Raw genomic sequence first — 26,588 nt, 5'->3', positions numbered from 1 at the left:
AGAAAGGGGGGGAGCGGGCACAGGAGACATCAGGCTTTCTTCTCTTTTCTAATTCAACTGCTTGGAAGGTTGGTCTGACCTAGGATCACGGGTGAGTCTACTTTTCAGGGTCTCTTCCCCAACTTCCTTTGTTAGAGGCAGTAAACATTTAGTAAGCTTCTTCTCTGTTCTGAGGATACAAAGAAAGATAAGAGACAATCCTTATTCAGTCCAAGGGGAAGACAATTGGGGGGGGGGCACCTGGTCCTGCAGCCTGGGAGAGAAGATGTACAAAGGTGAGCGATGCAGAGTCAATGTGGCCTTTCCATATTGTCCAAGAGAGTGGCAGGGTGCGGAATCCAGAGCTGCAGAATTACATAAAGTTCTTTACCTAAGCTGGGATATTTGAAAATCCCACCTCACTGTGTCTTTTGTATCTTCCTCTCCCCCCCCCATAGGAAATTTCTCCCCCTTTTGATAGAGTGAATCTTATCAGTGGAGGGTTTTTGAGGCCTGACTTTGATGCTGGTGCAACTTAATGGCTCACTAAGCATTGAAGATCTGGGGCCTTGTAGGTACTTACCGTGTTTCCCCGATAATAAGACACTGTCTTATTTTCAGAGGGCTTATTTTAATGAACATTGACAGCAATTTTAATAAACAGGTAAATGTGAACAAAAAAATGTACCTTTATTCAATAAGCAAATCACTGGGGAAGAACAGGATGATGCACTCACTGCTGCAGCTCTGATTGGATGCAGCTCGGAGCGCGGCGTGCGTTTCACCGGGAAGGGGGGGAGGACGGTGCATACAGAGGGTACCTTAATGTAGCGTGTAGCGCAGGGGATCACCTTCACTACAGGAGCAATCTCAATAGGGCTTATTTTCGGGGGAGGGCTTATTTTAGAGGAATCTTACACAGTAAGGGGAGGGCTTATTATCAGGGAAACACGGTAGTACTTGGAATCTAGCTGATGCCTGCCTGCATGGCTAAAATTTCAGTAGATTGGCTTTAGGGTCTTTTAAAGCCCCTTTTGTTCACATTGCCCTAAGATTGGCTTATCTGCTGCCTCTGGCCTAGGGTTCTAGATTCTGAAGAACATCAGCCCTCACCAACAGCTTTAACAGTTGCTCCTTCTATCTACTCTGAGAATCTGCTGTCCTTATTCATTTGGCCTGTCTTTGATGACATCAAGGTACTTCTAACGGCAGAAATTAGAAGGCATTCTAAACCTGAGTGGTAGCCAGAGAAGGGGCATGAAGGCTGGAGATTAACTTTCCCAGCCAGCAGGCCTGCCTTAGGGTTTCAGAGGCCAGAGGTGCTGCTTTATTCCTAGCCTTCTTATTTTGCCTGTAGCATTTGTGAAGTGGTTATTAATGAATGCTTAAAGTACAAGGTCTTTATCAAAAATGCCTTTATCAAAAAGCATTCGTGTCATCTTAGACTTCACTGGAAAGCAAACGAAGGATTTTGTATTTGATCCTGGGTATTAGGGAGCCATTGAAATTTCTGGAATAGTGAAGTGATACCGCATAATGTGGAGGCTACATTGGAGAGGGCAGTCTGGCAGTGCCTGTTTATTATGCTCTTGCCTTCCTATTTATAATCTAAGAAAGGAGATGATGTACAAAAAAACATGTACAAACATGATATGTAGACAAGATAAATAGGAAATGATCAACAGCAGAGGGAAGGCACCAGAATTCAGTGGGATTCTTAAAGGTTTCCTGTAGCTAGTGTTTGAAGGATACCAGAAGGCAGAGATAAAGAGGGAAAGCCTTACAGGCATGGAGCACAGCCAGAGAAAATGCCCAGAACTGAGATGGTATGTCCTGTTTGAAGAACAGCCAGCAGGCCAGCATCATTAGATCAAAGAGTGTGGATCAGGGAGCTAGGTGTAAGAAGACTGGAAGGGTAGGAGGGAGTAGGCTCTGGGGCAAGCAGACTCAGCTGTGAGCTGTTGCAGGAATTCAGGCGTGAGGTGATGCACCTATTCCAGGATGGGGGGCCATGGCAGCAAAGAGAAGTTGTAAAGGTAAAGTAGTTAGGCCTTGGAACCAATTGGATGTCGGGGGAAGGGAGATGAGAAATATTGAGGGGTCCAGAATGATTCCAAGGTTGGGAGCAGAAAATTATGGTTAGGATAGAAGCAGTACTGTGGAGAAGGCCTCAGAATGGTGGCCATGTGAATTGACTGGGGTAAAGGAAGAGAGAATGAGGATGATGTTTGTAAGGGGCTATCATATAGTGAAGGAGAGAAGACAACTCAGAAATGTCAGCTTCCTCAGTGAAACATGATACAAAGGCCCATATCAGGACAGGGGACCTTAAGAGAAATGAGGAGATTACTTCTGGGGGGAGGTGCCACTGACAGCAAATCAGCGTCACCACTATTGGGCCCAAGTGACATTAGATCACATAAGTTTGTTGGGCACTCTTCAGTCTTCTTCTCCAATACCATTTGGCTGCATGTGAGCAGCAGGGAAGGAGGAAGATGGTAGGAGAAATCCAAAATGAAAAACCTGAAGATGTTAGGGGATCACTCAACAGGCTTGGAGAAGAGAAAATGGGGGGGGGGGTGGAGGGCAGCGTGAAGTATGATCGCTCTATGGGAGAAGATGAAAGAATCATTATTTGAGTTGTTCTGCAGAGAGCAGAACTAGGAATGAGGAGACAGATAGTAGGAAAGCCTTCACAGACAAACCCACTGCCAGGTGGATATGCCTCTGATGCTGTAGCAGTGGAGAGACTGAGGCGAAGTTCCAGGGTGCTGGGCTGAACAATCAGGAATCCTTACTGAGTCCAGCACCAAGATAATGAGGCTGAGACTGCTAACTGTCCAGGTGAGAAATCAAAGCAGTCCAAGCCAGGCTGGGGTTGGTCACAAATTTAGTTTGAGTAAGATAGGGAGACTTAGTCTTGCCAAAAGAAAACATAGCTCTGCCCCAAAATGAAGATGGTTCCCCCTTCGGAGAGGTCATGGGAAAGGTTGACCTTGTTGGGCTTTTGTTCTAGTATGGGCTGGACATCCCTTCCACCTCAAAGTTTAGACCTGCTCTCAGGTCCTTATCTTTCCCTTGGCAGAAGAACAATTTGACTTGTTGGTCAAGCACTGAATTTGCTTTAAAAACTGATTTACACAACAACTCCAAGATGAATGGCCGGAACTGTCTTTAATTAGAGTGACCAAACCTGGTGTGGAGAAAGATTGAAACAACGTTGAGACACTGGGTACTGCTTATACTGGCAGGTGTTGGGAAGAGGTTTCCTTTGGCTCAGCTGGTCTTTTCTGATCTTTGTTAGAAAGGACAGCTTGCTGTCTTTGGGAAGGAGGGTGGATAGATTCAGAAAGAAAAGTGACAGAAAAGACCAAAAAATTAGGGATGTTAGGAATTTTCTTTGGGGACCTTAAGTGCTCTGGTCCAGGGAGGCTGATTTTTGTTCTTCCCATGGAGAAGAGCATCTGAGGCATTAGTCCAAGGCCTTACATGCAGGGGACACTGGGGAAAGTATTGAATGATTGAGGAAGTGTGAACCAGTGTGGCTAGCCTAGGAAGGCCTGCTGCTTTGACTTCAACCCTTTTTTGCTGTTTCCTTGGGCAGGGCTCTGGAAATGAGGTTCAGATGTGGCATCCCACCACAATTCCTGTGTGCTGTTCATGAAGCTTTTCCTCATTCCCCTGCCAGGCATGTTCTCCTTCACTAAGCTGGCTTGAAGAGGCTACATCTAATCCTGTTCAAATGCTGGTTGGTTGGGTGGAAAGACTTGGTATTCAAGTTGGTTAGAACTGAACTCACTTGTGTTAGCAACATTGGTCCCTCACCCTCAGACATACCCATGGTGTTGTGATTCCTGGATGTTGTTTGCAGAGATGCCATCCTATCCCCACCGAGGAACAGTGGATTGGAAAGTAGGTGGTGTCCTGCCAGTTAGACATCATCAGTGCCTTGCCTGGCCTTTTGTGTTCTGTGGGGCTAAAGGTGGATGGACTTAACGACCAGCTTCAGTTTAAGAGGCTGTTGCAATTTGAGCAAATAAGCCAAGGCTGCTTCTGGGCTGTGACTGCTGGGCCTACCCCTAACACTTGGTGTCCCTTTTGTTGGAGGGAAGGGCTAAGCTCCCTGCCCCACAATTGTGCTTTGGGGACTTGAAGGGAGTCTGGAATGACTGAGAGGGGAATCTTTACATCAGTTGATTTGCATCCTGAGTGACTCATTGTGAATGTAGTGACCCAACCCAGCCTGGCTGTTTTGGGTATGTGTTATGTGGTATAGTGGTGTATCTCCCGTCCCCGTCCCTCCTGTCTCTTCCCCACCCCCACCCCCCAGCTTTTTTAACCTGCATGTGGTCTGCTTTCTTTGGACATCTTGGGTCTCAGCTCCGTGCAGAAAGCATTGGATAGACAAGTGTTAGATGCTGGTGATGAGAAGCCAGGATGTTGGTGGTTGATTAGTCATGTTTTTTGACAACCCAAATGGTGTCAGAGGGTGGTTTATTAGTATATTGTTCATCAGCTTCATTTTCCTTTTCTCCCTTCTGGGTTCTCACTGGGATTGATTGGAAAGTTGGGTCTCTGGGGATGCCCGAGAGTGGGTTGGCAGCATTAGGATCTGAAATGAGGTTGCCAGGCTGCAATGAAGAAAATGAAATGGAGTTGGAATAAATGCAGAGTTGTCTGTCTGGGTTCCATTGGGAAGAGAAGCACACTTAAGGTTGGGAAGAGGAATAGGGAGTTTGGGTCCACACTAAACAGGGTTTAACAATAGGTCCTTGGTCTGAATTCACAGTAGTGCAGGGCCCAGGTGATGATGGGAATTGTTCTGTAGGCGGCCTTGTTCTAGTAGTATTCTTGTATTCAGTGGAGACCTTGACAAACTAATCTAAACTAAAATTGAGAAGCCTGAACTAATCTGAAACTCCACTGACTCCCTTTTACCTCCTGCAACAAATACAAACTGTCCATTGCTTAGCTTGTCAGGCCCTTTGGCAGCCAGCCTCTTCCTCCCTTTTCTCCTCCTTGCATTCTTCCCTCCTACTCCCAACTCGAGGCTGTCTTCTCTGGTCTTCTGCTTCCCAGGCTTCCTTCAAGGCCCAGCTCAAATTCTGCCTTCTCCAAGGTTTTCCTATCCCTCTTAATGCCAGGCCCTGCCCTCTCCTGCTTCTCTTTGGTCTGTCCTGTTTTACCTCTTTGCTCCATGGTTGCTGGCATGTTGTCTCCCCCATTAGAATGGAAGGGCCTTGGAAGCCAGGTCTGCTTTTTTGGTCTTTCTTTGTATTCTTAGCACTTAGCCCAGTGGCTGGCATGTAGTAGGCCCTGGCTAAGCTTCTTGACCTGAAAGAGATTATTTCAGGGAGTTTTCTGTCCTTGAGAATGAAAAGTTGCAGTTGGAGGTGAATCCACATCTGCTTTTTGGTCTGTTGTGTTGCCTTCATTTCCAAATACGTGCCTCCTCTTGTCCAGTGATCTGCTGCCTCCCCCAGTCCCTGCCTCTGCAAAGAAAGGCAATAGGCATCTTTCTTCTCTTGTAGGCCAGGCCTAGCGACTACGTTGAAGGAAACCTGAATTTAAACAGTTCTCATCTAATGGTTACTGTCAGAATCATTGTTTTCCTTCTGCTGCTTCAATAAGGAGATTTTTTTCCTTTGTCTGGTCTTCAGGAGGCATGTTTCTAAAGAGCTGAAGCCTGTTGTTGGGGAGGCGTGCAAGTTAGGCCCAACCCTGCTACAGTGAGGGAAGGCCTGACTGGCCCACTGCCTTAGGGTGATGCTTAGAAGTCTCTTGCTTGGCCTCCAGCAATTGAGGACATTAGGCCAGGTGGTTTCTTGCTTTATCGTATGGAGGCCAGCGCCTGCCAGGCTGGTAATGAGGGACAACTGTCAGAAAACCCAGTGTGTTATGAACAGACCTTTAAGCCCATTGTCATCTTGACTCCTACTCTATGGCAGGCATGGGCTGAGCTCTTTGAGCCTCAAGTCACGTTATCTCTATTTTGCAGTTGAGGAAACTGAGGCAGAGGGGAACTGACTTGCCAGGATCACACAGCTAGTTAAGTGGCTAAGTCCAGATCTGAAATTCAGTCTTCCTGATTCCAGTGCTCTGTGCCCTGTGCCTCCCCCTAGCTGCCCAAGCTTGTGTGGTTTGAGCCAAACATGGAGTAGCAGTAAGAGTTCTGAGCACTGTTCTCGGTTTCCTTCCAAACCACAAAGTTTGAACGCTGAGAACCTCTCCATCACCTCTATCCCAGTGCTACATGCTGACATTCTTTCTTCTGGCATGCAAGCCTGCTCTTTGGATTGAGAAATATAAGAGCTATGCAAGGGGGAATGAGTTATATACACAATACAGGTGCTTCCAGTCCTTCCGGTGCTTGAAATGGATAAAGGCCAATTTCAAATGAGTTAGTGAACAGGAAAGGAGGATGTGGCTGAAGAGGAGGGCCCAGGGTGTGGCCAGAAACCATGAAACCCTCCTGGGTGGGCCTGGCATGGTCATTCACTGCTTCCCCAGGTTAGCTTTTGCAATTTGAATGTAAAGGGTGGTTATTTAACCTCCTCCTAGAGATGGGCAACACTGAATGAGGACATTAGATTGTCTCCAAACTGGGTCATCACCTAAGATCAACCTGAACCATCTTTTGTATTTCAGTTACAGTTGAGTGTAATCTAGCCAATAACTCGGTTAGATAGGGATCTGTCTGAGTCTCCAGAGCAAGGATTTCTCTGCCACACCCCCTTGTAATTCCCTCTTTGGGTTTTGAGTCATTCTCTTCTGGTCCTTGCTCCTTGGTTCCCAGCTCCTTCCTCTCCTCCAAACAGAACTGTAAGTTTAGCCTTACAGACTTGCGGGCATCTGTTCAGCATCTCTTTTGCCAAATCCCTGCCTTGCCAATGATCTCCTGTCCAGTGGGGGCTGGCTCCCTGATTTGTATGCTACTTGTTAATCAGGCATAATAGGGCCTCCTCTTTTTCGGGGTTTTCTTTGCCCTGGGAACTTCCACACTACAGCACTGTTGGTGAGATTTTCTTGGCTTCTGAAAGACCTGCTGGCCTGGCACGGAGCAGCCAGGCTAATGGTTTCCCAGTTTGGGAGTGGGGGCTTGTAGTAGGCCTTTTGGAGGACATGAGAACCCAGGGTAGTCGTGTTCAAGGCAGAGAGTCTGCATGCTGTCCTTTGGTCATTTGGGAGGATGAGAGGATGATGGCTTCCTCCTGCCTCCTCCCAGCAACTGGGTCTCATTTCCTTTAGTTCATTCTAGAATCAGATGGTTTCTGGGAGAGTTGTTCCTCTCTGTCATAATAGTTGTATGTGTTCAGCCTCTTTGCTTTAGTTCTTGCTGGTTTGTCCCCTATTTCTTACAATGTCATGCCCTTCCCTTCCATTACTAGGCCCACTCACTTGACTGTTCCCCCCTCCCTGGGCTGCTGAACTTTGCTATCTGACCAAGGGCTGGTACAAAGGAATATTGGTGTCCATTGAGCCTGCCTTTCTGTGCTTCCCCTTCTTGAGAAAGCACATGGACCAAATTACAAAGAATTCTGCATCACCAACCAGAAGAGAGACTTGTAGTATCACATTCCCAGGACTTGTTTTTCACCCAGATATTCTCCATCCTGCTGCTTCTCTCTGAGTCCTCAACTTCCCTGCATGAATATATGGTGTGTCTCCATGGTATTGCCCCACCCCCACCCCGTTAGCCATCCTTTTCCTTTATAATTTAGTTCCACTCTCCTTCCTTCCTCCTTTGATGAGTTTGCTCCCTGACTCCCAATTTTTCCCTTTTCCCCAACTCCTGCCTTCATATTTGTGAACTTCAACTATACCTCCTATATCCTAATGCCTCACTTGCTCATCTTACTTATTTTCTGTGACCTGCTCCTCCAGCCTCTTTGGTCTTGCCATCACCCACAAACAGCACCAAGTCACTGGTCAAAAAGTCCAAAATTCTGCCCCTAACCTGTTGGTTTTCTGTTTCTCCCTCTGCCCTCTCATACCAATCCTTAGTCTTCCTCCACACCTTCACCTAAAATCCCTTGACCCCTTGGTTTTCTACCAGGCTGCTCTCCTCTTTTCCTCATCTTGACCCTTTAGTGAACCATTTCACCTTTACACTGATCTCTTCAGTCCCAGGCCCCCTTAATCATATTGCTGCCAAGGCTGGGAACACATCTACCCTCCACCACCTTTAAAAAACCCTCCCATGATCCTTCCATCCCCACTAACTGTTCTGTCTGCCCCTTGGAGCTGAACTCCTTGAAAAGGCCTCCCCTCACTCTCCCCTCACTGTCTTAAGCCCTTCAAGGCTAGCTTCTAACCTCATTCCACTGAAACTGCTCCAAGTTACTGATAATCTCTTAGTTGCTAAATCCTGTTGCCTTTTCTCCATCTTCATTCTCCTTGACGTTTGACGCTCTAGCTCACCCTCTTCTCCTTGATCCTCTTTTCTCTAGGTTTTCAGCGAGCGGGCGCGCGCGCACGCGCACACACACGCCATTCTCCCTCTCTGACCATTCCCTTTCAGTCTCCTTTGCTGGTTCTTCCTCCAAGCCACCCCGCTCTAACCTCAGGGCTCTGGCCCCTCTGCTCTTCTCCCTCTAGTCTCACATTTTCACCTGTCTATCAGACATCTTGACCTCAGCTTGTCCAAGACACATTCATTCTTTTTCCCCCTAAACGGGCCACAAGTTACTCCTACCTTCCCTATCACTATAGAGGGCAACCCTAGCCCCTAGGACTCATCCTAGACTCCTTTATCCCTCAACCTTCCACCCCTGCGTCCAACCCTTTGCAATGTCTTTCCATTTCACCTCCTTCCATCCTCTGACACTGCCCCGACCCTGATCACTTGGACCACTGGAATAACCTGATGGTGGCTCTGCCTGCCTTGCGTCCCTTGAGCCTACAAGCCATCTTCCTTTCGGCCACTAAAGTGCTTTTCCCAAAGCATATCCCCCTCCCCCGCCATCCCGTAAATTCCAGGGGCTTCCTATTGCCTCCAAGATCAAATACAAAATGGCTCTCTTTAGTGGTCAAAGGCCTTTTGAGTCCAGCCCCTCCTACCCTCTTGCACTTTGCTTGATGATGGAGCTGCCATGATGCTTTTTATCCAGTGATGCTGGCTGTTCTCCCACCAAAACCTTCCAAGCCTTGCCTGTTGTGCATATTCTCTCACTGAACCCATGCTTAGAATCCTCTTTTCTTCCTGACTTCTTCAAGTTAACTAAAATCTCACTGTCTCCAGAAAGCCTTTTGCAGTATCTGTAACTTGTTTGTGCACATTTGTTTGCCTGTTGTCTCCCCCATGGGAAGCTCCTTGAGGGCAGGGACTGTCTCAGGCTTCTTTTTTGTTTTTTTCATTTCCTCCTAACTAAATGTTAGCTAGGTTTGGTGTTCTGTGTTTCACCCTCCATGACTTTGAAAGTCTGCCCTTTTGTGGCATGTTTTGCTTTGTCAATCACAGCTAGAAGGGGCATGCTGAGGGAGCACTTTCTTTCTAATTGTTTACAACCACTAACGATGCTGCTTTGAAGCTTTTACTTTCTTTAGACCCTTTTTGCGTGTGTGTGACTAGCCTCTGTGGGCTCTGTAACCTAGCAGTGTAACCTTTGGACTGAAGCTGGGAGGCATTCTGGTCCCTTTGGAAGCCCAATTCCAAGTTTTTCCCAATTCATTGCTCTGCTGAACTTGCCTCCTTCTCTGCTCCTCCACATTGACTCCCGTGTTTTTGGGATCTGGGCCACTTTGCTGGGTGTGAGGTAAAACCTGAGGGCAATTGGGATTTGGGTATTGTTAGTCATTTGGAACATTCTTTTTATGGTTAATAGTTGACAATTCTCTATAGAGCTGTTAATTCCTATGTTTTGTCCACTTAGCTATTGGGGAATGACTTTTGCTTTTCTCTATAGCCTCAGTCCCAAATCTTTACCTGAGAAATTTGCTACACAGGTGTTTCCCCCCTCATTGACTCCCTCTCCTATTATTCTAGCCCTCTGTATCCACTTCCAGTGGGCTGGTTAACAAAGTCCTGATTCTGGGCATCCTTTCCTGCTCTGTTGAGGTGGACTCTCCAGGGTTGATCTCTTACAGCTCTGAATTCATGCTTGTGATCAGAAAGGTGTCTCTGGGGCCCCAATTTTGGTCTATGCACCTTTGTACAAGTCCAGCCAGGTGGGGGCTTTAGAAACAAATATCATAGAATAGTGTTCCTGGTTACAGGACATCTAGGACAGTTTGCCAGCTGTTCTAAAAATGTAAATTAGGCCATATTCACTTTGTGTTCTCAGATGCTAAGTGGTGACCATGCTTGGTTTTCTTCTGGTGCCTCCTTTGTGGAAAGAATTCATAGGATTCCCTGCACCTCCCTACCCCCCCTTCCCCATTCTGACTCAGGATTCAACAGTGGAAGTAGAAAGGGATCTGCCCAATGAATAGGGGCACATCTTTGGCCTTGGCTGTTGTGGGAGGATAATCTTTGTTTCTTTGATGTCTCAAGCCTTGAATGTCCTAGAAATTTGATCTGTAATTTGCTTCTGCAATTAGAGGGAGCCCCTTTTAACTTGTTTTTCATTTCCCTCTAATTGGTCCTTTAGGGATCATGTCAAACATAGACAAGCTGAAATATAGACCATCAGAAAGAATGTGGAAATTTGATTTTTTAACATCTCTTTAGCTTAACTGGTTAGCTCTTTAAATCTGAACTTTTACTTTCAATTAACAAGTATTTATTTTCTCTTTCTCCTCCCCCACTCCCAGATTGGGGAGGGGGTGAATAGAACTATAGGAACAGATTGCCTAGTCTGAAAAGCAAATCTCCATGTTGTCCATATCCAAGCCTGTAGGTAACAGAGTTCATTTGTCCTCTGGAACCTTTCCTGGTTGTTCACTGACTACATTAATCAGAGTTCTTAAAACTTTCCCTTTTTTTTTTTTTTAAATCTACTGACTTTGAATAGCATGCTCATTACAACTACCTAAGCCCGAGGAAGAGGGATTCTGTTTTCAAAATGTTGGTGGTCATCAGAGTATAATCTTTTCCATTCAAGTAGCTGTTTTGCTAGAGAAACTAATCCTCTCCTGTAGAGCTCTGGCAGGCCCACTGGAATCCCTGACAGAAATTGAGTAGCCATTTGCAACAGTTCTGGGTTTGTCCTTATTCGTTTGAGATGGTTGCTGGGGAACTAGTCTTTGAAATCCCCTATTAACATACTTCTTGGTTGGTGCTTCCCTTTCCTCTCCCCAAGCCTGTTTAGAATTAAGCACAGTGAGACTGCAGAGCTCATCTCTTAGCCCTTTCAGACCCAACCTCAGTTCACTTTGATGGTGCTGATGGTGGAATGAGGAGCAAGACTAAAGCTGCAAGGTCAAACAACTTTTTTTATACCTTATAATAAATACTTTATGTTACTTGCAAAACTGTCCTGTTTGTGCTTCCTTCTGAACTTGTGTTTTCTTCTGTCCACTTAAAGGATGTTTCAATGCTTCCCCTTTTTACAACACTGTTGCTACCCCTCCCAATAAAAAAGAGGAGGAAGGTACTGAACCTTTTTTTTTTTTTTTTAAGCAATTGGGGTTAAGTAACTTGCTCAAGGTTATACTGCCAGTTATTTTGTGTGGGTGCCAAGTATCTGAGGCCAGAACCGATCCCTTTTAATAAACTGGGTCCACTGAATCTACCCAGAGCCCATGGCCACACAATAGTGTGAAGTATATATAGTGAATAGTGAATGGATCTCTTTCACCTTGAGTCCGTCCTTTCTGTCAGGAGATGGGTAACATACTTCTACATGAATCCTCTGGATACACACTTGTTCGTGGTCTTTGAAGTGTGGCTGTTCTTATGTAAACTATGCCCCTGCTTCTGGTCCTGCTGCCCAGAATTCTCTGAAATCTATTCTCTGAAATACTTTTATTATAATGGTATAATAATATTCCATTAGATTAATACCATGGTTTGTATGGCAATTCCTGAGTTACTGGGCACAAATCTTTGATTCTATTTTTCTTATAATTGCCCTCTTTGGGGTTAGAAAGATTTTCTTGTGGCTCTTCTCACATGATATTATCATTTCTCTAAAACTTACCCCCTCTTTACCCATTTAGTTCAGATAAGAATGAAGGTCATCTGATGTCTGTTCCATCCTTTACTTCATGTTTTTGTTTGTTTTGTATTATTTTGGTATCTTATTCTCACATGGCCCAATTAGGACAAGTTCTGTGTTTTTCTTCTGTTATTGTATTCCATTTAATCAGCCTCCCTTCCTTTCTCCCCCAAGTCCTCAGAACAGAACTAATCTGCCTTCCAGAATGCTTCATTATTTCACCCCCTCAGTACCCTTTAAGAAGGGGATACTTGTTTCTTCGCCTAGCGGAAGGTTATCAAGTCTTACAATTGCTCAAATACATTGACCTTTTTCAGGTTTCCCTTGATTCTAGTGTTTGCATTTCAAAGTTCCTACTCAGCTCTGTTCTCATTAGGAATACTTGAAATTTTTTTATACCATTAAAAGTAAACTTTTTTTCTTGTAGGTTGATAACTTAGCTCTACAAGGTTATTCTTTGTTGATGAGCTCTTACCTTTTGCTTTTTGAAATATTGCGTTCCAAATTCTCCTCTTATTTACAATAGAAATGGTATAAATCTTGTGTGATCCTGACTGCAGTGTCACATTTTTTTTTTTCTTTGATGTGGAAGCTCTTGGTCTTGGCTGACATTTCTGGGCCTTTCAGAATTGCTTTCCGAAGCTGATCAGTGGGTTCTTTCTGTGGTCACTTTGTGCTTGGGTGCTACATAAATGCTTATTCTCTTCCCTTCTTTCAAAATCTAAAAAGGGAATTGCCATAACACCTTAAGATTGAGTCATGTAGCAAAAGATGGAAAGTTTTCCAAAAAGTCAAACTGTCAACTGCTATCTTAAAAGCACTGATAGTAAGACAAATGAAAATTAAATCAATTATGAGGTACCACCTGCCATCCTGCCATCCATCAAATTAGCAGAGATGGAAAGAAAACCTCATCTGTTGTTTTCATTTAATGCTTTAGGGTTTATCAAACCCTCTCTAAAGTGAAATCACTGGCTGATGCCTGAAACCTCTCAGAGCAGTGATGGGCCTAGATGCCTGCCTTCTCTACCCAATAGAGAATATGTTTCTTGAAACTTTATTATTTTTTTTTTGCTTTTTGGAGGGCAGTTGGGGTTAAGTAACTTGCCCAAGGTCCCACGGTTAGTGTGTGTGTGTGTTAAGTGTCTGAGGCAGGATCCAAACTCAGGTCCTCCTGACTCCGGGCCAGTACTCTACTCACTGCGCCACCTTTATTTTCTTTTCAAATAGTATTTTTTCCAATTACATGTATATAGGCCAAGATGGGACCCAGCACCCAAGAATCATGTAAAAGGCACCTTGATTTGGGTGGGGCGGTGGGGGAAGGAATTGGTTTTTAGAGGAATCTTCCATTTACTTCATTATGTTTACAAGCAGGAAGAACTGTAATCAATGCCATGACCATCTGTCATTCCATAGGAACAGTGATGAAGCATATCAGTCACTTCTAACAGATATTTTTCCATAGAGTCACTAAGGGAATTTGTTTGGCTTTGACTATGAATATTTATTACTGTGGTTCTGTTTTTTTCTTTTTTTCCAGTGGAATGGGGAGAGAGAGAAAATAGATTTGTGTTAATTGAAAAAATAAAATATTTCATTAGACGGATTAGGAGCTGCTATAGATAATGGAATGTGGCATGCACTTTTAAATAAGGTTACATTTTTTGTGTTGTTTTTTTTTTTTTTTTTTGGTTTGTTTTGTTTTTTGGAGGGGAGAGGGCAGGGCAATTGGGGTTAAGTGACTTGCCCAAGGTCACACAGCTGGTAAGTGTAAAGTGTCTGAGGCCGGATTTGAACTTGGGTCCTCCTGACTCCAGGGCTGGTGCTCTATTCACTGCACCACCTAGCCTCCTTTTTTTGTTGTTTGTTTGTTTTCAACATTAATTTCTACAAGATTTTGAGTTACAAATTTTTTCCGCGCCTCTCCCCTACCTCCCACCCCAAGATAGTGAGCCTACTGAATACCCCTTCCCCCAGTCTGTTCTCTCTTATATCTTCCACCTACCCCCCCTAACTTTCTAGTAGGGCAAGACGGATTTCTATACCCTATATCTTATTTCTCAATTGCACATAAAAAACAATTTTTTTAACATTTATTTTAAAAACTTTGTTTTCCAGGTTCTTTCCCTCCTTCCCTCCTCACCCACCCCCACTGGGAAGACAAGCAATTCAATATAGATTGTACATGTATAGTTATGGAAAACATTTCCATAGTAGTTATATTGTGAAAGACCAGCTGTATTTCCCTCCATTCTATCCTTCCCCCTCCATTTATTCTATATTCTCCTTTGACTATGTCCCTTTTCAAAAGCGTTTACTTCTAACTAACCTCTTCCTCGAATTTGCCCTCCCTTCTATGACCCCCCTCTCATTCCCTTCCCCCTGCTTTCCTATAGGATAAGATACCCAATTGAGTGTATATGTTATTCCCTCCTTAAGCCAAATTAAATGAGAGTAAGGTGGACCCATTTCCTTTCACCTTCCTGCTCTTCCCCTACGTTGTAACAGTTTCTCTTGCCTCTTTTATATGAGAATTTACCTCTCCTTTTCTTCTCTCATTATATTCCTCTATCGCCTCTTAATTTTATTTTTTAGATATCATCCCTTCCTATTCAACTGATCCTGTGCCCTCTATGTATCCATGTACACATATGCCCACATGTATTTATACACACATACACCCTCCTATACATACATGTATATGTATATATACATAAATATGTATATATGTTCCCTTCATATCATGAGCTAAATTATCATTTTTCCATGTAGGAATGTAAATAGTTGAACTTTGATAAGTTCCTTATGATTTCTTTTTCCTATTTACCTTCTCATGCTCCTCTTGCTTCTTGTATTTGAAAGTCAAATTTTTGTTCAGCTCTGGTTTTTTCATCAACAATGCATGAAATCCTCTATTTCATTGAGCTGTTGTCAGAGGTCTGAGGAGGGTGTCCTCTCTACAGCTACCACAAGCTCTGGCACACTAGCATTCCTTACACCAGGACCACCACCTAAGACTGCATCCCAGATCCAAGCAGGTCAAAGCAAGAGTGATTACCCTCTGAATGATTGCCTAGTTCCCCTATAATCTGCAGGCCAGGTGCTGCCACCACCTCTCACCCTGGGGGCAGGGGCCAGAACGAGCCCTTTCACCCAGTTCCAGCAGAGTTCCCTACCGACCTTTTATTTTCTTTTTGGCTTTTATGGGTTGAGAAGTCTGGAAACCGCCATAGCTGCTGGTGATTCACTCTCTTGAAGTCAGCTCCCACCTTTCTGGGCCGCAAGTCTGGGCACTGGGTGATCTTTCAAAAGGTTGAAACTGAGTGTTGCCAGCTTCTGAAAACCTTGAGTCTTTTCCCTCTCTACTAATTAGACTGGGAGCTCCTTGAGGACAGGAAACATTTTGGCTTCTCTTTGTATCCACAACATTGAGCACAGTGCCTCACACGTAGTAGGCACTTCATCAGTACCAGTTAGCCTGACACAATCCTTGGGCCCCGCTCTTTGTTTAGTGGAGCAGCTTAATTCCTCCTGGACATTGCCCACTTTGTACTGCCCTGTGCATTGAGGACCCAGACAGACTTGGAAGACATCTCCAGGGGGTGGTGGGAGCTGCATCTGTGCCTTCTTAGTTTGGCTGCTTTTGCTGTTCACTTGTGTCTTGCTCTTTGGGACCCCATTGGGGGTTCTCTTGGCAGAGATACTGGAATTGAAACAAACAGGGTGAAGGGCTTGCCCAGGGTCATAGAACTAGATAGTGTCTGAGGCAGACTTCTTCCTGCCTCCAGGCCTTACACTGTATTCATGGCAGTACCACCTAGCTGAAATTCACCTGAAGGGCTTGCAAACCCTAGTTTGAGTCTGTTGGGAAAGATAGTTTAAAGCTTCTACTCTGAATAATGAAACTGTAACAGCCAGGTGGAGTAGAGATATTTGGCCGAACATTCACACACCCCATTTTCCTTTATCATCTTTTTCATTTCAGCAGAAAGTTGTTGCTGCTACTTCTGACTCCCAGGACTGACCCATTTGCCATTCCACTGAAAGTAGACTGAACCCTTCTCATTCTTTTTAGGGTCAGTACAGTTCTTTGGGAATCAGATATCTCAGCTACCCACATTTAAGAGCCCCCAAACTGCCCCAGCACTTTGGATTTTTAACAGGAAGTAAAGGCTTATTGTCCATCACTCCCTGGATGTCCCGAGTATCTGGTACCTCGGTTTGAGCACGTTGGGACTGTGCCAGCAGTTTTGTTGTATGCTCACCCACTACTCAGTTCTCGTGGTCAGGTTCCCTGAGAGCTCAGTATTCTAAATGGATGAGCCTTGGAATTCTGTGCGGGTTGAATTCGGTGACTTTTTCATGGTCTTTGCTTATTGTATGTCACTGAATAGTGAGCTGTGTCATGGGGACGTGTGCCCACTCATTGGAGGTCAGTGTTGACTGCTTGCTTCCAAAATACTAAGACCATGTGCTCTTGTGTTTTTTTGTTGTTTTTTTGAGGGCAATTGGGGTTAAGTGCCTCGCCCAAAGTCACACGTCACACGGCTAGTAAGTGTGTCAAGTGTCTGAGGCCAGATTTGAACTCAAGTCCTCCTGACTCCAGAGCCAGTGCTTTATTCACTACGCCACCTAGCCCCTGACCATGTACTTTTTCACCACCTATAACAGAGTGTGTGGGCTTTTAATCTGGTTCTTTGCAGACCTCAGTGTTTCCATTTGCTGGAATGTCGTTAAAAAATGCTGATTCATTCCCATTACTAATGGAAAGTGGGAACAAGTTGTTCCTTCTTTTCCATTTGAATGATGTGTGAGTGATCTCTCCTCAGTGACTGGACAGGGAAAATGGTTACCTCAGTTACTTTTCACTCTGGGACTCTTGAGTGGGCTGAGGAAGGGGGATGATAAAAGTCTTTTTCATTTGGGTTTTTAGAATGTTGCCATTGGTGGCACTTTCTGTTTTTGAACATTTGTCTTCAAGGTGAAGGAGGAGGTTTGGACAGGCCCAGCAGCAGCTTAGATATGATACTGGGACTCCCCTTTCCAAGTTCATCTGTGCCAGTTTTTTCTAATTTATCAGCTCCAAAACGGGAACAGTTTTCTAGAAAGTTGCTAAGCAGTGTAACATTAGTCTGTGTGGGTACGTCAGCATCTAAATCATCATGTGATGACCCTGTTTTCAGAATATTTGAATAAATTTGCTGCCAGTTAGAGGCCAGCAGTGTATGTCATTAGACGCCCATGCCTTCCCGTGGTCACCATGGCCTCCCAGCCAGCATGGAATTAGCCTATGGATTTGGAGGCTCTTTATGCATGACCCTATAACGTATAGAGCAGAATCAGTATCTCTGTGGCTTTTGGCATTTTTAATTTTGCTAACTTGCTGATTTTCTTTTAAGACCACACAGAAAATTTCCAAGATGAAGGTGGACAGGACTAAATTGAAGAAGACCCCTACTGAGGCTGTGAGTATTTGAAGGGAGGGCCTGAGGCAGATGGCAGCTCTTTCCCTGAGTGAGCCTCCCTGCCTTGCTCACAGTGGCCTCCCACATACTACAACTGGTGTCTCTGTTCTTCCCGCCATCAGCGGGCCTGAAATAGTGAACTATGCTCCCCAGACCTCCATGCTTAGACAAAGTGTAGCCTAACGAACTCTGGCCCACCGTGCTATCGGAAGGTCTCTTTCAGCTTATTTTGGTGACCCAGGTCCAGTTGTACACACTCCTAGTTCATTGAATCTGCCATGTGATTTTAAGATGGAGTTTGCTGTTGACCAAATTTGAATTGCAATGTTAAATTATGAGAATGGCCTGTGGATTTTGTGGCAGGCCTGGATGCCAGATAAAATGATTGTAAAGGGTCAGGGGATGTCAGACTGGACTCTGTGCTGGGGCCTGTGTTACTTTCCTTTTTGCTCCTTGGATCCATCTCCTGTCATCACAAGACCCTTCCTAGTCTTGGGGTTTTTGTAGGAAGGGCCCTTAAATTATAGCCAAATCAGCTCTGATAATCACCTTTCCCAGCCAGCTCATTATTCAGAACAATCCCTGTTTCCGTGGTGATGGAGGTCCATGGGGGAAAAGGAGACCACTCTGGTAGGAACTTGCAGGGGGGGACCCCAATCTTTAGTGCAAAACTCTGCATTTTCTCTCCCCAAAAGGGGGGAGTGACTTGACCTCTTCATTTGTTACATGACCCCACTCACTGCCTGGTTATAGATCTAAAGGAACCCTAGGTTCATGTTGGGAATGGGGAGAGTAGCATTGCTGGGAAAGCTGACCATGAGGTCTTCAGTACTTCCATTAATGAGTGTCCTGGTATTTTCTTCTAGCCTGCAGACTGCCGGGCTCTCATAGACAAACTTAAGGGTTGTAACGATGAGCAACTCCTATTGGAACTTCAGCAGATCAAAACCTGGAATATTGGCAAGGTGGGTAAGATGGGGCAGACTGGCTTCTTCCACACAAGGAGGATTATTGAGGAGAACATGATGTGCCTTGGCTTCAAGACCAACTGGGGCCAGTCTCATGGGAAGCACCTTTGGGAGCACCTGGCTGGCCTCCACACAACATGCCCTTTGACCCAGAGTAGTTGGATTTCTGAACCACCTAGAAAGAGACGGGGCTCAGAGGAAATTGTGCCCATTGTGGATGACGAAAACTTGGTTGGTTCTGAACTTCCAATGCCGGTTGATCCCATTTTAGTACCTATTGGGTGATAGAAGCTGTGCTAGACAGTGACACTACTAAGAAACATTGCTGAGATTTGCGTGCAAAGGCTTTTTCTTCTGTTTCCCTGAGTTCCCTCAGGAATCTTACTGTTTACTCCAGATAAATAAATCCTGGGTAAGAAAGATTGACATTTCTCCTCTGAAGTTGGAGCGAGCAGAGCCTTTCAATTTGTAGGGGTAGACAGTCAGGTGTTCCACCTTTCCCACTGAGATGACCTTGGTCAAAAAAAAAAAAGAGTGACTCAGGGTGCTAGGTTTTAGCATTAGGCCAGGCCCATGAAGACATCCTGGAATCTTGAGCACCCAACAGGAGCAAGAAAGTGATGGGGATGAGCAAAGGTGGGCTCGCTGTCCACATGCTTTAGGCAAGGGTTCGTGTACATGCTTTTCTAAACCCTCTTCCCCTTGCTTTTGCAGTGTGAGCTCTACCATTGGGTGGACCTGTTGGATCGCTTCGATGGGATTCTGGCTGACGCTGGACAGACTGTGGAAAACATGGCTTGGATGCTAATGTGTGACGGGCCTGACAAAGAGCATCTGAAATTATTGCTCTTGGCGGTCTTGAACTTTACCGCTCTGCTCATTGAATACAGCTTTTCTCGGCATCTGTACAGCTCCATAGAGGTATGTGGGAGAAGTGGGCCACTCACTGGCAACCTGATCCTGGCCTCTTGTGTTTGAGTGGACAAATGGAAAAACATTTATTAAGCATCTCCCATATGCCTACTGTGTAGTGAAGTAGACACTTTGGGTGTGTTCTCCCAGAGGTGGTTCAGCTGCAGGCCTGATGGTTCAGGGGCAAAGCCAGCATCTTCTGTGGTGTCCTTTTCCATTAATAACCACGGAATCATTTGACAGTGTTGTGAATGTTGGTAGCAATTGCTTGCCTTGCCGAGGAGGGGTAACTTCCCTAGACGTCGCCTGCTCTTGGCTTCACATACCCTTTTCTGGCCTTTAGTCTGCACCTGGCAGTGGCACTAGTGCTTAGGCTTGCCTAGAGTGGCACATGCCTCCTTCTGTCTCTGCACCTTGTTGATTCATGGAGGTTTTAAGTTGTGATCACTGGATGTCGAGCCATTCAGGCTTTGGCGGGGAGTGGGGGGGGGAAAGTGCACAGATTTGTTATGATCTCTGCTGCCAATAAATAGCTTAGCCCGTGGTGTGAAAGAGCTGGTGTGTCTAGGAAGATTTCTGCCTGGAAGTGGTGCTTCCCACCCCCAGGTATTTAAAAAACCTACCAAATAAAATCCCTAAGGCACTTTCCAAGCCTTCCTGGAAATACTTTGAGGAAACTGGTTATTTTCTGAGTGTGTTCCAAGCCTAGTGTTCTCTGTGCCTACCAGTGGCTCATCCTTCTCACCCCTCCACCCTTGGCTAGTCCATGTTTCCGAAGCACTGAGAGTGCCTGTTGCTCTTCTCTGAGGCCTGGGTGGCCCTTGGGAATGGGCAGGGGGCACAAACTGGACAGTGAAAAGAGATTGAGCTTTCCAACCACTTTTGTTCTGTTGTTCCTCCCCTTTAGAACTGAACCCAAGCTTGGCAGGGATCTTGCCAAGTCTTCAGAGGAAAACAATGAGAGCGAAAGAGCACCCGACAGGTCTTAAGAAATTGGCATGGGAAAAACATGAATCTGAGAAGTAGTGAATGGCAGCTGCTTCGAGGCGGAGCATTGGCCTTTACCTGTGTCCTTGGGCAAATGCTGCCATTTCCATATTAAATCTGAAGAAGATAGAAGTGTAGAATTAAGCCTGGAAGGAAGACCTCTAGGTCATTTAGTCCAATCTCTATATTTCTTTTTTTTAAAGCAGTTGGGGTTAAGTAACTTGCTCAAGGTTACATGGCCAGTTATTTTTGTGTGAGTGTTAAGTATCCGAGGCCAGAACCAAACCCAGGTCTCCCGACTCTGGGGCCGGCACTTTTACTCTCTGCGCCACCTGGCTGCCCCCAGTCTCTATATTTCACAGTCAGGGACACTTGAGCCCCCAAGTGGTGGGGTGGTTCGGCAGTGGCAAGGCCCAGGGCTGCTGCCGCCAAATCGGGTAAACTTTAGAAAGTTTTGTACTTGGCTGTTCCATATCCGATAGTTGAGTGGGTTCTATCAGCAGATCAAAAAGTGCTGAATGTGAGAGGAGGCACATTCCACAAAGAGAAATCAAGGAGGTACTGCACAAGAGAGAGTGAGCCAATGTTAGCAGAGATCAAGGCCTCTGCTCTGGGCAGTCGGAGAGAAACCATCCTGGGAACTTGGGGTTCTTCAATTCGTGTTTCCTGTTGTCTGGCTCCTAAATGTTCTTCTTTCTCCCTTTTCCATCCCAGAAAGCCATTATTTAGCAAAAATTTGCTTTTTGTGATGTGAGAGATGTAGGCTGGGGCCCTTTGGTTTTTATCTAGCCTGCCCAGTAGAACTACTGCCCTTGTGACAAGATTGGACAGATCTAAGGAAGCATCTCCCACCTCTTTCTGCAACTGTAGGTCCTTCTGTTTGGGGGAGTGACTTCTCCCACAGAATGGGAATCTGTAAGACCAAGCTGGGAAAAACAGGCAGCAGGAGTCTCTTGGCCTGTTTCTGGCTTGTGCCTGCGTTTAGTCCTCTACTGGCCATGATCTTCCAGTACCAACTGCTCTAGAAACTTGTGCTCCTTTTTTTGCCACTTACTGGATGAGGGCCAGACTAATATGTGCCCCTGGCCAGGGGAAGTCTGGGCTGGTTGGACATCTCACATTTCCAGCTTTGGGATCAACTCCTTTTGTTTCTCTGAGGCTTCATCTTTTCCTCTTTGTTGAGATATTAGAACCTGCTTTACTCAGCTCATAAATGTGAGAATTTACAGAGGAGGGGAAAGCTGTATGCATATGGAACCCTTTGAATCCAAAATTCTTGGCCCAGCTTGTTGTGTGTGTCTGTGTTTACACATGTATAGGTACATTCAAGCGTCTGTACACTTGGCCGTCCATCCCTTCAGTTTAGGACCAGCACCACAATCATCTGTGATGTATGGGATGATAAGAGCTCACATTTCTTTATCACCAAATAGTTTACAAAGTGCTGTATGGTTATTCCCATTTTCCAGATGAAGGAGCTGGAGCTCAGCACGTTTGTCTGCTAATCCTATGATCTGGAACTCTTATCAAGCCAAGCCTGCTCATCTTTGTCCTGAGCTTCATTCCCACATCTCCCACTGCCTGTCAGACATTTCCACCTAGGTCTCTTTTGGACACCACAAACTTTACTTACCCAAAATTCTTCCCCAGAATACACCCCTTTTCTGCAATTGCCCATCATCCTCAAGGGCTCACTCTCTCTTTCCCATAATAGCTACCCGTCAGGCTATTTCTCTCTCCTGTTTTCCACTCCCATTGCTGCCCCTTGCTTTCTGACTGGCATCACCACACCAGGCCAATTCTTTATTTGTTTTTGCATGAACATTTTGCCCTCCTCTGCCCAGTCCTCTCCATCATTTCTCACATGATCTTGTCCTAGTCAAGACTCTACCCCGGCTCCCTGTTGAAAGGCTAGCCCTTGACCATCAATTTTAGGCCTGTCTTTCCCAGTTTATTCATCATTCTCAGTCTTCACACACTCAGTGAATGTCCCAGGTGGACTGTTCACTCTTCTGAATGTGTAGTATTCTCCCCTCCCCCCCCCCACCATCAGTGCCTTCCAAAGCTACACCTCTTAGAATACCCTGCTTCTTTCCATGAGGCCTTGTGTACCCCTCATTCCTCTCAGTTACTAGTGGTGTTGTGGCCCCCCCCATCACCTTTTTCCAGGATTTTGTGCGGCATGCACACACATGTCTTTCTGTCTTCATGTCCCCTTATAAAGGAAATAAGGACTTGACTTCTGGTTTGCTGGGATAAATTCTAAGCCTGACTATTTTGGTCACTGGCCAAAAGTGATTGCTACCTTGTTGGAGCTTCTAAGTTTACCATAGAAAATTAGCTTTTTCTTATACCAACCCTTTCTATCCTCATAGCATCTGACTACATTACTGGCCTCCTCTGATATGCAAGTGGTACTCGCAGTGCTGAATCTCCTATATGTCTTCAGCAAGAGATCCAACTACATTACCCGCCTGGGTTCTGACAAGAGGACTCCGCTGCTGTCCCGTCTGCAGCACTTGGCAGAGGTTAGTTTTGGTAGTAGATAATGGTGGGCAAGGGAGTGGGAGAAGAGGGGAGACCTTAGCACCTACAGTCTCCAGAACCTCAAATGGCTGTCTACTAATCCACTGGAAAAAGGGTGGGGGTGCCCTGAGTGCTTGCCAGCATTTTTGCCCTTCACGCTATTTTAGATACTGTCCAGTATTGGTACTTGGATTGGCAGTAATATTTAGGATTAATAATGACAAAGAGTTTCCATTCTTGGTATTGTTTGACTCAGTCTGTGCAGCTTAGACCTAGGATTGCCACCTTCTTTGTCCAAGGCAGCTCTCCAGTGGGTCAGCAAGAACTTACTGTTTGTTCTCCTCATTTGCTATTTTTCCTCCTGCCTCCCTCTCTTGTTTCAAGAATTGTCACAAATTTCATCTTAGATGTACTCTTCCTTTTTTGGATGTGTTCTTAACATTTGCAAGTGACTCTAAATTGGTTTAGGAAACTGATGGAAATAGAGCCCATTGAGTGTTCTTTTCCAGGCCACCAAGCACTGGGTGCTACATTTGTTGAAGTTCATCAGATACTGGAGAAAAAGATTGGGAGTTGCCAGTGGCTTGCTGGAGAGCATTGCTGCACTGTTGGGAAGATTAGCTAGGATCTCTTGAGGGTTTAAAGCTTTAGCAGATCTTAACCTGTTAGGCTCCTATCAGTGTTAGTACACTGGTTATCTCCCAGAGCCTCCAGCATTGATGATTAGAGTAGAAGCTTTTTTAACAAATTTTTTTTTTTATGTGTTCTGTTTTCCAGGTGGGTTGTTTTTTGATCGTACACATTTTACTTGGTTTTCCAATTTTGCTGTATTTTTACTTTGCTCCGATAGTTCTTGTGTCATTAGGTTTTTGAATTATGTTTCCTTTATTTTTTGCGTGTTTGTGTTTTCTGTAGGATTTGTCTAGTTTCTTTTCTTTTGAGGAAATGAGAGTTAAGTGACTTGCCCAAGGTCACACAGCTAGTTAGTGTCAAGTGTCTAAGGGTGGATTTGACTCAGATCCTCCTGCCTCCAGAGCAAGTGCTCTATCCGCTCTGCCACCTAGCTGCCCCAAGTGTAAGCTCTTTGAAGGCAGAGACTCACTTTTTATTTATATGCCTAGCACTTGGAGAGCAGTTGCTTAAGAAATTCTTGATGATTGATTATCTACTGAAATCCCTCAAGATCTTGGCCTTACTTCCTCAATGAATTCTCATCCTTCACTCCTCTGCCCTTAACCTCAGCTCCACAGAGATGGGCAGACCCGGGATCTTGTTCTCTCTTCAATTGAACATCAATTCCTCCATCCCTCACTTCTTTCCTAAGCTATTGGTTACACTTGACTCCCTTTCTTATCTAAGCTCATTGGTGAATCAATATCTTTTACATGAGCCCCTTGTCCCCTTGTCCTATCTACACTTGATCCTTGCCAAATCCCCCAACCTTGGACCTCTACCATCAACTTCCTTGGATACTATTAATGTGCTTCTGAATAAAACCAGAGGAAATCGCAAATTCATCCTGCCTGAGTGTACTACACATTGATATTATATAATCTTAAGTAGGTCCTCACTACAATTAGGCAATCATTGGGCACCTGCCTAATTTGAGTCACTCTCCCACTCAACTACAGCCACTCTTTACATCTCTTCAGACCTCCCACAGCATTCTCTATAGGTTGTTCCCCCTCCTCATTTCTTCACCCAAAGTGAGGTCATTTGCAGAGAGCTTCCTGTTAACTCTTCCTCCTCGTCTCATATCTCTTAGACATCATGACCTCTAGCTTTGCCTTCACCCTCTCAGATAATGAAGTGGTTCTTCCAAGGCCAACCCCTCTACATGCACAGCATTCTTTGTCATCCCCGCTCTCTCAGTCTAGAAACATCTCATTTGATCTTTCTGTTCCCACTGGTTACTGGCCTAATTATATCTCCTCCCTTTTGTGGTAAAACCTCTTGAGAAAGTTGTCTCCACTCAGGGCCTCACTTCCTCTTCTTTCACTCTTTTCCTAACATTCTGACCTTGTCATTCAACTGAAGCTTTCCTTTCCAGAGTTATCAGTGACTTCTTCTTTGCTCAATCTTCATCCTTCTTGACCTCTTGGGAGCCTCTGACCCTGTCAATCACCTCCTCTCAAGATTTGTCAGGAAAATGCTTTTTCTTGGTTCTCTTACCTTCCCTCCTAGGCTTTGTGTACATGAAATTGGGAGTCTCTGTTATATCTAGCTTCCTTTTCTTTTACACACACACACGCACACGCATGTGCACGCTCTATAAATTCAACTTTAACCTTTGAAGCCTTCCCACTTGTCTGTGATTTCATTTTTCTGGCTTTGTGTTCTCTGTTTTAAAAACAAAAAAAAAGAATGCTTTGGTGTCTCTTTAGTCTGCATGTCACTCTCCCTCGCTGCTCCCAATTTAAGAAAGAAAAAAAAAAGTTAAATCATAGGCAAAATCAACCAAAACATCCATCTGTTGCCTGGACCTAAAACTGGATCTTAATTTGCATCTTGGATCCATCTCATGTGATGAGGGAGTGGGGTGTGTGGCTTGATTCATCATCAGGCCTTTGGAGACATGGTTTCTAATTTCATTAATCAACGTGTGATCTTTCAGAGTTGTTTTTCTTTATGATGTTTGTTACTCTATGAATTTATTCTCCAGGTTTTGCTCATTTCTCTTTGTATCATTTACCAGCTTTCTTTGAAAACATTTCATCATTCTTATAAGGCTCTGTCCTATGCCATTATGTTAATATACAGTAAGTGGTTTAGCGTTTTCCCAGTGGACATTCCCTTAGTTTTATGTACCTATGCGTCCCTCTCTTTTCCCTCTTTTAAAAAAATTTTTGATTTTTTTTTTCCAGTTATTAAAGATCTTTTGTTTGGGGGAGAGAAACAAAAAGCAAAATCCTCATAAAAATAGGCATTCTCAGTTCAAACAAATTGTCACATTGGTCATGTCTTCCCCCCCACCCCAATATAGAGATAGATAGATGTCTGATTCTGTACCCTGAAAATATCTCCTCTCTGTTGAGAGGTGGGTGGCACCTGACTTCAACATTAGTCCTCTGGAATTGTGATGGGTCATTGCAGTAATCGGTGTACTTTGGACATTCCAAAATGATTTTCTTTATAGTGTGGTTCATACTGTATAAATAAATGGTTTCCATTCTTTTCTCTTCTCTCCACTTCATTTTATGTATGTCTTTCCCAGGTTTCTCCCAAACCTTCTGTGTTATTACAGCAAAATGGTATTCCATCGCCTTCACATACAGTGATTTGTTCATTCCCCTGTCTTCAATTCTCAGCTTTGTGCAGATGATTCCTGGACCAGTTTCTCCATATAGAATCTCCTCAGCTCCAGTGTGGCTTCATCAACCACCTGTTGGGCATTTCCAGCTTGATGTCCCATAGGCATCTCAAGCGCAACATTTCCAAAGAAGACCCATCCTCTTTCCTGCTAAAACCTCTCCTTTCCCCAATTTCCTATTAGAGTCATTAACTTGTGTTTTCACTTTGCCTTCATTTATCATTCTCCTGTCAGATGTTGTCATTTCCACTTCTGTTTGTGTTCTGAACTTAAATACCAAAAAAGAGTATTGGGATTCATGTAGCAGAGGCCAAAAGCCAGGATTTGATATGTCGCAGAG

The 26,588-nt window shown here is 44.8% G+C and overlaps 2 protein-coding genes across 4 annotated transcripts in view; one reads left to right on the top strand and one right to left on the bottom strand.

The window, feature by feature from the left end:
• Nucleotides 1–26,588, top strand: part of HUWE1 (HECT, UBA and WWE domain containing E3 ubiquitin protein ligase 1) — a 104,441-nt gene that overhangs the window by 2,796 nt on the left and 75,057 nt on the right. The window contains exons 3-6 of the mRNA XM_069108268.1: nucleotides 17,480–17,545; nucleotides 18,412–18,510; nucleotides 19,228–19,434; nucleotides 22,788–22,940. Of these exons, the coding sequence (XP_068964369.1) occupies nucleotides 17,501–17,545; nucleotides 18,412–18,510; nucleotides 19,228–19,434; nucleotides 22,788–22,940 (504 nt within the window). The 5' untranslated portion in view covers nucleotides 17,480–17,500. The remainder of the gene's footprint in view (nucleotides 1–17,479; nucleotides 17,546–18,411; nucleotides 18,511–19,227; nucleotides 19,435–22,787; nucleotides 22,941–26,588) is intronic.
• Nucleotides 1–26,588, bottom strand: part of TSR2 (TSR2 ribosome maturation factor) — a 223,090-nt gene that overhangs the window by 125,424 nt on the left and 71,078 nt on the right. The gene's annotated exons all lie outside the window — the stretch shown is intronic.

This window comes from Petaurus breviceps, unplaced genomic scaffold, assembly GCF_028583685.1.
Source record: "Petaurus breviceps papuanus isolate PSGF00001 unplaced genomic scaffold, PetGlider_PUasm1.0 90333, whole genome shotgun sequence".
In the NCBI taxonomy this organism is placed as follows: Eukaryota; Metazoa; Chordata; class Mammalia; order Diprotodontia; family Petauridae; genus Petaurus; species Petaurus breviceps.
Note: the sequence above shows the minus strand (reverse complement) of the source record. Positions and strands in the feature narration are given on the sequence as shown.